The sequence below is a fragment of the Dasypus novemcinctus genome, chromosome 1, assembly GCF_030445035.2.
Source record: "Dasypus novemcinctus isolate mDasNov1 chromosome 1, mDasNov1.1.hap2, whole genome shotgun sequence".
In the NCBI taxonomy this organism is placed as follows: Eukaryota; Metazoa; Chordata; class Mammalia; order Cingulata; family Dasypodidae; genus Dasypus; species Dasypus novemcinctus.
This window is the reverse complement of record NC_080673.1, coordinates 134,872,112-134,884,118: the sequence shown is the minus strand read 5'-3', so window position 1 is coordinate 134,884,118 and position 12,007 is coordinate 134,872,112. Positions and strand designations below refer to the sequence as shown.

General features: G+C 36.1%; 1 protein-coding gene across 10 annotated transcripts in view; it reads left to right on the top strand.

Annotated features, from left to right (window-relative positions):
• Window positions 1-12,007, top strand: part of SLC4A4 (solute carrier family 4 member 4) — a 445,649-nt gene that overhangs the window by 296,558 nt on the left and 137,084 nt on the right. For all 10 annotated transcript variants that reach the window (XM_058297298.2, XM_071216116.1, XM_071216109.1 and 7 more), the window contains one exon: window positions 11,421-11,578. In XM_058297298.2, coding sequence (XP_058153281.1) covers window positions 11,421-11,578 — 158 coding nt within the window. The remainder of the gene's footprint in view (window positions 1-11,420; window positions 11,579-12,007) is intronic.

Here is a 12,007-nt window from a genome sequence, read left to right as displayed (position 1 = left end):
CGCCCTACCCCACCTTTATTTTTAACAACTTTTTTGAATATATATTCCATATCATATAATTGACTCAATTTATGTATACAGTATGATGAATTTTAGTAAAATCATACATTTGTACATCCACTAACACAATATTAATTTGAGAAATGCCATGAAAATTTCCCTTGTGCTGATGTAAAGTCAATCCACGCTCCTAACCTTATTGCCAGGCAATCCCTGATCTTCTGGGGCTCTGTAATTTTCCTTTCCTGGAAATTTCGTATGAATGAAATCATATAATATGTTGCCTTTGTGTCTGGCTTCTTTTACTTAGCATGATACCAATGAGTGGAATGGATGGGCCCTTATAGTATATGTGTGTTTAACTTTTTAAGAAACTGATAATTTTTTTCCCAAGGTGGTTGTGCCATTTTACTCAAACCAGCAGTGCATTAGAGTTCTTGTCCTTTCACATTCTTGCCAAAACTCGGTATATTCAATCTTTTAAATTTTAGTCATTATAAATAGGTAGAAGTTATCAAAATTTGTTTAAAGTTTTCATAATTGGTTTGATTATTCCAGGCCCCCTTTTTTTTAAACTTTCATAGAAGCTTTACAATTAGCTTGTATGTTTCTATAATAAAGCTTCCTGGAATTTTGATAGGATTTGTTTTGAATGTGTAGATCAATTTGGGGAAATTGCTATTCAACCACATTGAGTGTTTCAATCCATAAACTTGGTGTATCTTTTCATTTATTTAGGTATTCTTTAAATTTCTTTAGCCTTTTTGCTAATTTATCAAATATATAGTTCTTGCACTGATTTTATTAAATTTTTTCCTAAGTACTTTGTTCTTTTATGCCACCATGAATGACATTTTTAAAATTTCAAGTTCAGATTGTATTGCCAGTGTAAAGAAATACAGTTGTTGTTTTTTTAAGGCAGTACCAGGGATTGAACCCGGGCCCTCGTACATGCAAAGCAGGTGCTCAACCACTGAGCTACATCTGCTCCCAGTTGATTTTTGTATATTGCTATTGCAGTCTTTCTCCTTACTTTAACTCATTTTTTTATTCCAGCAGTTTCTTTGTAGATTCATTAGTATTTTCCACGTACAAGATCATTTCTATTTCAAATAAAGGCAGTTTTACTTCTTCCTTTCTAATGTGTATGCCTTTGATTTTCTTATTTTGCCTTGCTGCACTGGCTAGGAAAGGAAGTAGAATTTTGAATAGATGTTGTACGAGAGAATATATTTGGTCCTAATCTTTCACCACTAAATATGATACTAACTGCAGGTTTTTAGAAAAAAATTTCTTTCTATTTTACTGAGCATTTTGATCATGAATGAAAATTGGATTTTTTTTTTTCAAATGCTCTTTTGGCATCTATTGAAATGACTATAAGTTTTTCTTTCCTGTCTTAATATGGTATATTACAGGAATTGATTTTAGCTTGCTAAATCAACATTCCTGGGATAATTCCTACTACAACACAGTTCTAACATTTTTAATATGTTGATAGATTTGAATTATTAATGTTTTTTCTAAAGATTTTTACATCAATGTTCATATTATAATAGTTTTAAATACTCTTTTGCTTTTTAAAATATAGTAAGGCTATAGAGGAGAAAAATATATTCATGGTCTTTTATATTTTTCCATACAATCATAATTTTGGGGGTTTTTCATTCCTTCCTATGAATCTGGATTACTCTCTGGTGGTTTTTTTTTTTCAGATTGAAGGATTTCTTTGAAAATTTTTAATAGTTCTCCATTTTTATTTATCTGATAATCTTTACCGTACTTTCATTGGCTATAAGAATTCTTGGCAGTTTTTTCTTTCAATAATTTGAAGAGGCCATTCCATTGTCTTGTAGGTGTTCCATCTTTTCTGTTGAGAGTTAAGCTGTCAATTTGTTAGTTTTCTCATTCTCCTTTAAAGTTAACTTGCTTTTTTCTTTGGATGTCTTTTTTCAGCAGTTTTATTGTGCCATGCCTAGATTTATGTTCTTTGTATAGTTTCTGGAATTTGTCCTTTGATGTAATTTTGGCTGATTTCTCTCTTGGCTTTTTCTTAACTAAAATTACACGAATATTAGAAATATTCTTTTACCATGTCTCATCTTTTTCTTACAGCCTTTTCTTTATTTTCTGTACTTTTCCCTCTCCATGTATCAATATGGATATTTTCTGCTGACCTATCTCAATTCACTAATCCTCTTTTTACTTGTTTCTAATCTCCAGTTGATCCCATATTTCAGTTTGTAACATCTGTTACTTTTTTTTGAACTTTAAAATAGATTCTGCTGAAATTATTTTTCTTGTAATCAGTTTTCTTGAAGTAGTAATTATTTCAAAGTTTATATCTGATTAACTGCAATATGTAGCTCTCCTTTGTTTCTAATTTATGGTTTTAGTTTTCCTCTTGGGTTCCAGTCATTTGGTAATTTCTGACTGAATACCAGATATAATATACATGGTACCCATAATTTGATACTCTGGATGATTTCTTTTGCTTTTGCCTGGCATTTAGGCTGGCGCCTACCTCCTTAATATCCAGTCCATAGTTGAGCAGATTAAAAACTTGTTTTCAGTCTTTATTAAATTGATCTATTACTGCTTTGCCCTTTTGCCTAAGGTGTAGTCCTTCTGGAATCCCAACTAAATGCCTGACATGTTTACCCATCACTTTGATTCTGCTGAGAACTCTCACTGTTAATCTTCTGAATCTTTCATAGGTACTTATGAATCATCAAATGTCTTTTGGAGAAAATCACAACTGAATTTAGCTTCACCTCTCTGCTCTTTCCTTCTCTGAGAGACATTGGACCCTCCAGTTTTTGATGCCCTAATAATTTTCTGAAGTGTTTATTTTTAGTAAAGGGTGTTTATTTGGAGTAAAGGCTTACAGTTACAAGGCCCTAAAGAGTACACCTGGAGGCTGCTTTCTTGCCAAAGTCAGTTGCCACATGTTTAAAGCAAGATGGTGGGTGAGCTCTGCCTGGTCTCGTCTTCCTTCTTCCTCTTTTTTTTTCCGTATACTTTTAAATTTTTAAAAAAAGATACTTAGATTCCATAAATGTTCATTAAAAATATAGGGGATTCCCATATGCCCTGCTCTCTAGCCCTCCCACATTTTCCCACATTAACAGCGTCCTTCATTAGTGTGGTACATTTGTTACAATTTACAATTGATGAACCCATTTTAGAGCATTGCTACTAAGCATGGATTAAACAGATTTTTCAAATTCTATAGTTTTCCAGATTTTCTTACTAGAAGAGGTGGTGTAATGAAAGCTATTTCACCATAGCTGAATGTGACAGTCTCCTGGACACGTTTTTTAGGTTTGAATTTTCTAGTTAGTCAAATATAGAGCTGCAGGCAGTCACACACCCACTCAGAATCTAAATCATGGGGTTTCTAGACTCAAAGACACCTGTTATGATAGAAGAATATAGTTGAGCCTATGAACTGCTCTGAGGCTATTCATCTAATCAGCCACATGGATGACATGGATAACAATACTAAATCTCTTTTATCTATTCAATTGCCATGCACAAGAGAAAACAGCTTGTTTTTTGTTTGTTTGTTTGTCTTCAAGATATTGTAACCCTCTCAGGAAAAAAGTAACAAATTTGTCAAATTCTAGACAATCAATTGGTCACTTCTCTCAAGATGTAGAAAAAGGGAGAGGGCAGATGCATAGTTATGATAAGGAGAGAAAACAATATTTCCTACCCTTACAGTTAATATTATTTGCATATAGTAGATGGATAAATTCATAGTCACACAGCATGAATACTATAGTAGGATCCTGTTTGAGCTAGGATCTCCCTCATCTTTGTTCCTTGATTCTTAAGATTCAACAACATATAAATATTCTCCTTTGCTATATCTTAGACACTATTCAAGTGTTAACCTCGATGAGATTCAAATGTAAGGTGACCATATAATTTTTTCTTTTAGACCAAGATACTTTTGAGAATAAAGGAGGATCTATTAATAATCATGTCAGGGTAAGGTAGTGAACTGGAACTGTCATGAGCAAACTGGGTTTGTATTTTGTCCCTACTTTTATGTGATATAATACATGTATCTTCTTCAGTGGAAGAAAATAGTATTAGGGTGACCTAGAATGATTTTGAGCTTACAAGATGAGTTTGTGTGGTAAAGAGTAAGATCCGGAAACTCTCATAGAGAATGGAAGGTGGGGGGGGGGGGGGGAGGTATCAGCAGGAAGAAGGGAAAATAAGCTAAGAATAAGAGAGGAAAAAGAGAGAGATGAAAATCAATAAGAAAGCCAAGAATATCATCTTTGCCAAGGAAAATGGGTGGATGTTAACATGTGGGTATGTAGCACTAGGCATGGTGAATTGAGAATAAGTACAGATTGGAGGATTAAAATCATTTCTGTGGGAGAGGATAAAAGAATGTATGAAATGGGGTAGCAGTAGGTGCAAGCTTTATAAAAATAATGAGAACCTATACTCAAGTTTAGATAATTTTTAAAATATCACTTGTAAGAACATTGAACAGCACACAAGATCACATTCTAATAAATCTGATTCAAATGACAAATCAGGAGAACTACTAATTGTAAATGACACTTATTACAGATGTGATTATTTTAACATGTAATAATAGTAGCACAGAAAAGGAGGTAGGATTTAAATATCTACTTAGTGACTGAGGAATAACGAGATAGTCTGTAACTGCTGCTTATCAGATGATACTATAGGTTTAAGGGTTTGGTAAGGAGGATAGGAGGATACATGGTTATCCCAGCCACTTAACATTGATTAGCAATTACACTGTGATAAGTACCATAGAGAAGACCTAAAATATGCAAACTGCTTTCATGGAAGAGGACAGAAGAATCTAAGACCACATGGTGTATGGAAGATTGAACTTTTCAGTTAGCTATATATGATGCATATATCTTAAAATGAATAACTGTTCCCATCCTTAAACAGAGCTAACTTCCCAAGTAAGATAGCTCTTTATGATCTGTCCACTTGTTCAGCTTTATCCATGCATAGTCTGTAGTTTCTTTTTATGCTAATACAGTGATCACTGGGTTGTTAGAAAACCGCTCAGAAAGTAAGGAAGATTAGGAAATTTTAAGTGTAAACATTTATGACAGGGGCAAGCTGTGTACTTCTAAGTAATTATAGCAGGACCCTATGGAAGAGTGAAATGTACACATCTTAGTTCACAGAGTTGGTGTAACCTGGTCACAAAAAAGGTCACAAAATCTGAGCTAGCCAAAGTACTTTTTGATGATTGTAGCTCTACAAGGCAGCCTTTGAAATCCATTTCTCTGAAATCAAGGTTGGTTAAAGGAATTTTTTTCACTGTTTCTATTCTGTAGTTACCCTGCATAAAGTCTAGCCTGAGTATCCCTTGGAGAAACAACAAGTGATCTATAAGAAAGGAATGTAAAATTTTATCTTGGGAATTCAATCCAGATGAGTTTATTGGGTGGTTTTCAACAGATTTGAAAGCCCTAGAATCCCTTCTTGTTTTCATTATCTTTTATTGCTCTTTGTAATTCTTGGGTCATTCTTTACCCTTCTTGTTTAGTCGTCTCATTTTTTTCTTAGTATTTTATTAATTTTCGCCATTTTTACATAAGCTCAAAATTGATTTTCATACTTCCTTCATTACTTTTTCCTTAATTCATGTGTTAATGAGGTACTTGAAAAAGATAACATGTGATTCAGTGTTTGATGAGCCCATCTTTATCTAAGGGATCATTAAACTGTGTCAGAGAAGAACCTGCAGGCTTCGCTGAACTCTGCTGCCAGGTGTGATACTTTTTTGTGACTTTCCCAAGTACAATATCCTTCTCATATGGTATTTTTGTTTTTTCTTTCATTATATTTCTGCATTTTCTTCTCTACTGGACTTTAAACTTCAGGAGAGTAGCACTGCCTCTTCTCCACAGTGCCTTCTGCAAGGCTTGAACGTTGTAGACCCCTATGAAGTTTGAAGAGCATTAAATGGAATTGAAAGTGGGATTAGATGGAAAGACTGAGGAAATTTCTGTCCAAACAGCTGTTCCTATTCTTTTTCATACCATTATATACTTTTATTTATCCCTTAGAGGACAGGCTCTTAACCTCTTTTGTTCCACAGACCCCTTTGCCAGTCAGGTGAAAACCATGGACCCCTTCTCAGAATGTAGTGGCAGATAGTTTTATGACACTCACCATCAGAAGTCAGAGAAAATAAAGATAATAAGTTGATTTTTTTCAATACAAGCTTACAGATCCCCTGAATTCTTTCTGTGGATGCCTGGTTAAGAACCCCTACCTAAGAAGGACATAAAGCATGTCTAGGGCACATGGGCATATTAAAGGCTCTGAGAAAGTCTGAAGTACAGTATAGAAACATTTAATTTTATGTAGCCTGCTGTTTCCTAAATTTATCTAACAAATACCCTTTTTTATCTTGGCTCTTCATTAGGCAGAAATACCCCTCAAACTACTTTAAACCCAAAAGGCCTTAATTTAGTGACTTATGTGACTATAAAGAATTCTTAGTGAGTTCACAGAATGTTAAAGCTGCAGGACCTCAAGGACTGGCCCTTGGGACTCAGCAATTTATCTTTCCAACCATTTTTCCCTCCTGTTTTGGTCTGTTTCATTTCGGGTATTGACCTCATTCTTTCCTACTGTGGACAGTCCTGTGACAGACCTTTTCAATATGGTGGAAACAACTTCATATGAAAGGGAGACTGTTGATTTTTACATCAGTTCTTCAAAGGATTTGTTCTCTGCTTGGGTCACGCACCCATCCTTTGGACCATTTACTGTTGAGGAGCAGCGTTTACCAAGATCAGTCATATTAAGTCATTTGTTTATTTATGTGGTCTGGGTAGTGGTAGGATGTGGAGAATATACCCAGAAGGGGTTATGTTCTTCATAATAAAGTAGATAGGAAACCTTGTAGGAAAGAACAGAAATAATAACCACCTTTTATTCATCCAACAAATGTTTACTAAATCTATCTATATATCAGGCACTCTTCCAGGCATTAGGGGGATGGCACTTAACAACATAGATGGATATTCTTACCTTCATAGAGCTTACATTTAAATGAGGAAGCAGATAATAAAGGTAAATAAAATGTATGACATGTTTTTGATAAGTACAATAAAAAAAAATAAGCAGAAAAGCAAAGTAAAAGAATCTGTGGGGAGAATGGGAGGTTGAAACTTTAGCTTGGGTGGCTAGGGAAACCCTCACTGATAAGAAGTGTACTTTAAAATAAATGTCTGAAGGAAGCCAAGGAAGGAGGTGTGCAGACAGTCTATATAGCAGGTGTAAAGGCTGAGGTAAGACTGTGGCTAGTGTGTTTGAGGGAGGGCCTGGGGGCCAGAGTGGTGGGCATGGAGAGGACAGAGAGAACAGTAGGAAATATGGTCAGAGAGCTTTTGGGCGGCCAGAGAATTCTGGTGTTTGAGGTTGCCTGAAGACATTGGCTTCTCTCTTAGTGAAATGAGACCATTAGAGGGTTTTGAGCAGAGAAATGACATGATCTGACTCCTGATTTGAGTGCTCCAGCTGAGTGCTCCAGGTGAGTAGAATATGGGCAAGGACATAAGCAGAGAAACCAGGCAGGAGATGCCATAATCCAGGAGAAATGAGAATAATGTGCACTGGGGTAGTGGCAATAAAGGTGGTGAGAAGCATTTAGGTTCTGGATATACTTTGACTCTAGAATCAGTAGGATTTATTGATAGAAAGTACCTGAGGTATGAGAGAAAGAGAAGTGTTGAAGATGACAGCAGGTTTTCTGCCTGAGCGATGGAAGAATGCAGTTGCCCTTCACTGGATGGAGAAGACTGTAGAAAGAGCTGGTTTGGGAAGACTATCAGTTTTGCACAAGTGAAGTTTGATTTTCTTAAGTGGAGATATTATTATATGTCTGGAGTTCAGGGGGGAGGCCTTAACTAAAGATATGAATTTGTAAGTCATCAATACAAAGATGGTATTTAAGACACAGGACTTAAAACCAATCACCCAGAGAGTATATAGATAAAGAGAAGTCCAAGGCCTGAGTCCTTGGGTACCCTGCATCACACGTTTTTATTTTAGAGTAGCTATTGGTTTCTCTTAGACTCTACTATTCCACAGTTTAAGAATGTTGATCTAAAGGAATGGAGTTTAGGAATGGCAACAAAAGTAAATTATGAATAAAAGGAGCAATACTATTTTTTCCCAACTACTCTTCAGAGCATATGCAATAGTTTATTTCCTTTGACCTTAAAAATATACTCCTAATTTTCCCATATGGGTACCGTAATCCCAATAAATAGGTACTATACTACTAGTAAAACAATTTGTGGAACTATATATTCAACTGTGGTGTATTCTGCATGTGCTGTGCATCAGTAATTGAGTTTCTTAGTGACAAAACCAGGCATAGTCAATAGGATGTAGATTCAACCTTTAAAACCTGCCTAACTTTTCTGAACAGTTGATGGTGTTTCAATATGATTTTTAGTGCTACAGAGTCATTCCTTTCATTCCTAACACTTATTGTGTTAGTGCTAGCAACTATGTGCAAAGTAGGTGTTTGGTACAATTGGGGAAGAAACTCCTAAGATACTTGAGGAAAAGACTTAAATCTTGACAAAAGTGGGATTCGGAAATAGAGCACTTCCTGAGTTCCCTAGGAAGTGGCCTGAGATGTTAGAAAGGCTTATGCTGAACTCTGAAGGATACTTAGAAAAGGTAGAAATGAGTAAAGGACAATTTTTGATAATGAATGTGGGTGGGAGGGTGGGTGGGGTTTCTAAGGGCATAAGACAGAGGGGATTACGATTAGATCCCCTGCTTAACCAAAGCAAAGTGCTGGAGACAAGAAGAGTAAAACCAGTTTATTAAAGAGCTTTGTGTTTGGTGTTGGTAATGAAAATCTTTGGCAAGAGTTTTAGGAAGATTATTCTAGCCATGATATTGTGTTTAAAAAATTGAGAAGGCCCTGTTGATATGTATTTGAGCCACATGGCCGTACCTCACACCCTCCTTTATCTTATAGAGAACAAATCATTTTTGCAACCTCCTCAGACAATAATATAATAACAGCTTAACAACATGATATTTTTAGACCCTTCCTGCAATTGTTCTTTTAATGTTGGTAAAATATAAAAAATATTTTTTAATATTACCATTTATTAGAGGATTCATCATTTAAACTTTGGAAAACTCCCTTACAGCTTAGAAAGTAGTCATGTTCCTAGCTTCTAAGAATTTATACCTCCTTTTTGCTTTTTTTGTGTCCACTGAATTCTTAGTTCTAATTTCCCTTCTTTTTAGTTTCACACCTTTCTTCTCATATGATATATCAAATTAAAACCCTGTGAAAAATGCTAGGAAGGGTGATAGAACATCAGGGATCAATTCTCATGTTGCTTATTTTCCCTAATAAAGAACTCTTAAAATGGAGGCTAGAAATAAATGTTGCCCTAGCCTTTTTCTAATGGGGAAAATTGGGTCATGACTGCCACTTCCCATTTCAGTAGTAATTCATGGCAGAAAATATTAAGTTCACTAATACGTTTGACTTGAAGGCAGGGATATTTATATTGGATGATATATATACATATATCAAAGGTTTGTGTCTTTTGTGTTCCTGGAAAATTCTTAACTAGATCCTTTTAAAATTGTTGAAATTTTTTCCTTGAGCTGTGGAAAGCATTTCCCACTCACTGATGGATGCTTGAACAATCCTATTCTAAGTGGGAATTGGAAAGACAGGGGAAAGGAAAGAATAATACCTATGATAGAAGCTTTCAAAGTGACTGTGTTAAGCAGCCTCTGTTCTCCAAGACAACTGCTTTACACCATTTCTTCTTTCCTCAAACCTCCACAATCACTTCTTCCTCCTCACCATCAGCCTGGTGATCCCATGTCATATTTCACTGCAAAAATATGAGTAATCTGAAGACCCCATGTTCACCCCACCAAATCTCTCAAACCACCTGTATCTATACCCATATGGTCTGCCTTCCCTGGTAAAGAGCAGTATACTCTCAGTGTTCCTATCTAAAGCTAAGCCCTCTACCTGTGATGTGGATGCTCCTCCCTTCTCATTATTTCAGGTTCTTTGCTTCTGTACTTATCCTCTGTCTCTTCTGCAGCAACAGTCTTTCTCTACTGGATCTTTCTCACCAATAAGTGCACTTACAGCTCCCATAAAAAAAAATCCCCTGTTTTATACCATCTTCCTGCTACCTCCCCATTCCTTTGCTTCTCTTGATAGCAACATTTCTAAAATGAATTATCACTATACTCCCTGTTCCCACTTCTTCAACTCTCATTCTCGATTCAGTATACTAATGTCTATTGCAGCAGTTTTTGTCAAGATCACCCTCTACCTCCATCTTCCCATATTCATTGCTCTCATCTTTGAACTTTCAGCAATCTTTGGCTCAGTAGATTATACTTTTCTTAATGATCACTATGTTTACCTGTTCTTTGATGATATCTTGGCTTTCCTTCTGCCTCACTGGCTGCTCTTTCTAACTGGCCTCTGCTCCTATCTTCTCCTATTCTTATAATAGAGTGGCCCATGGCTTACAACTTACACCTCTTCTTGGTCTTCACTCATACTCAGTGTTGGATCATCCTGTCCCATGACCTTAAATCCTTTTTACATGGTGATGTCTCCCAAATTTATGCCTGCCTACTCCAACTTTCCACTTGGACTTCCAGGAAGCAACTCCCTCCTCAGACTCCAAACCTCCTTCCTATGACCTTCATGGCCCTCACTATCTGGTCCCTCCTTACCTATGCAACTTCATTTTCTGCTGTTTTCTCTTCTTTGGTCTTTCAGCTCCCACCACATTTGCTTTCTTTCTATTTTTCTAACTGCCAGGCTCCTTCTTGTCTTAGAGGCTGTGCACTTGCTGATCTCCTTGCATGGACTATTCTTTTTCCAGATCTTTGATGGTTTATCCTTGACTTACCTTTCTAAAATGGTACACTCTTACCTGTTTTATTATTTTCTTTTTAGCACTCATCACTACTTTAAATAATATTTTTCTTCTCCCCTGCTGAAATATAAGCCTCAGTAGGCATGGAGTTGTTTATCCCTGCACTGGTATGGTAGGTCATGGATCAGTTCCTGGCTCATAGTAGACCTTCAATAAATTTTTGTTGAGTGAGAGAGTAGATAAATGCATGAATGGATTTGTGCTATACATGTTCCTTATGTAAACCATGTGATTAAACCCTCAATACTCCTAAATTCAAGGTATGGAGAAATGTTTATTTATAATAGCATGGTAAGATAAAATAGAAAAATGACTGGCTAGGGCCTGTTGAAATGTAGACTCTTATAAAGGGCTACCCCATGAGCCATACATGGGGTGTCTTTTCTGTTTCCCTCTTGGGAAATAAGTTATGTTTTCTTGCTTCTTCCCATGCAGTTGAAGAATAAATTCATGAAAAAACTGCCACGTGATGCAGAAGCTTCCAACGTGCTTGTTGGGGAGGTTGACTTTTTGGATGCTCCTTTCATTGCCTTCGTTCGACTGCAGCAGGCGGTCATGCTGGGTGCCCTGACTGAGGTCCCAGTGCCCACGAGGTAAGCTCCTCCCTGATCTGCTGGGGCCTACAGTATGTTTATAGGGAAATACCCTCTCCCTTAGGCTGCATGTGAGTGTTATGAGGAAGCAGCCAGTATAAGCATAGGAGAGGTATAATCTGAACCAATAATACAATAAAAAGTCATAATTTGACTTTTATGTTTTCAAATTTCTTAGTACTTGTATAGTAATAATTATAATAATGATAATTTGTTGGGCAATGTACAGTTTGTTCTTGTGGATTATTCTATTTAATCCTCACAATACCATTTTAAAGTCCAAATTATAGGTATCTGAATTTTACAGATGAAAAAACTAAATCAGAGAGTTTAAGTAACTTGTCCTAGGTCATCTAGAAAGTAAATGGTTCAAAGATTGATGGTTGTTTTCATTTGCTATGTGTTATATTAGAAAATTGGTGGTGATAA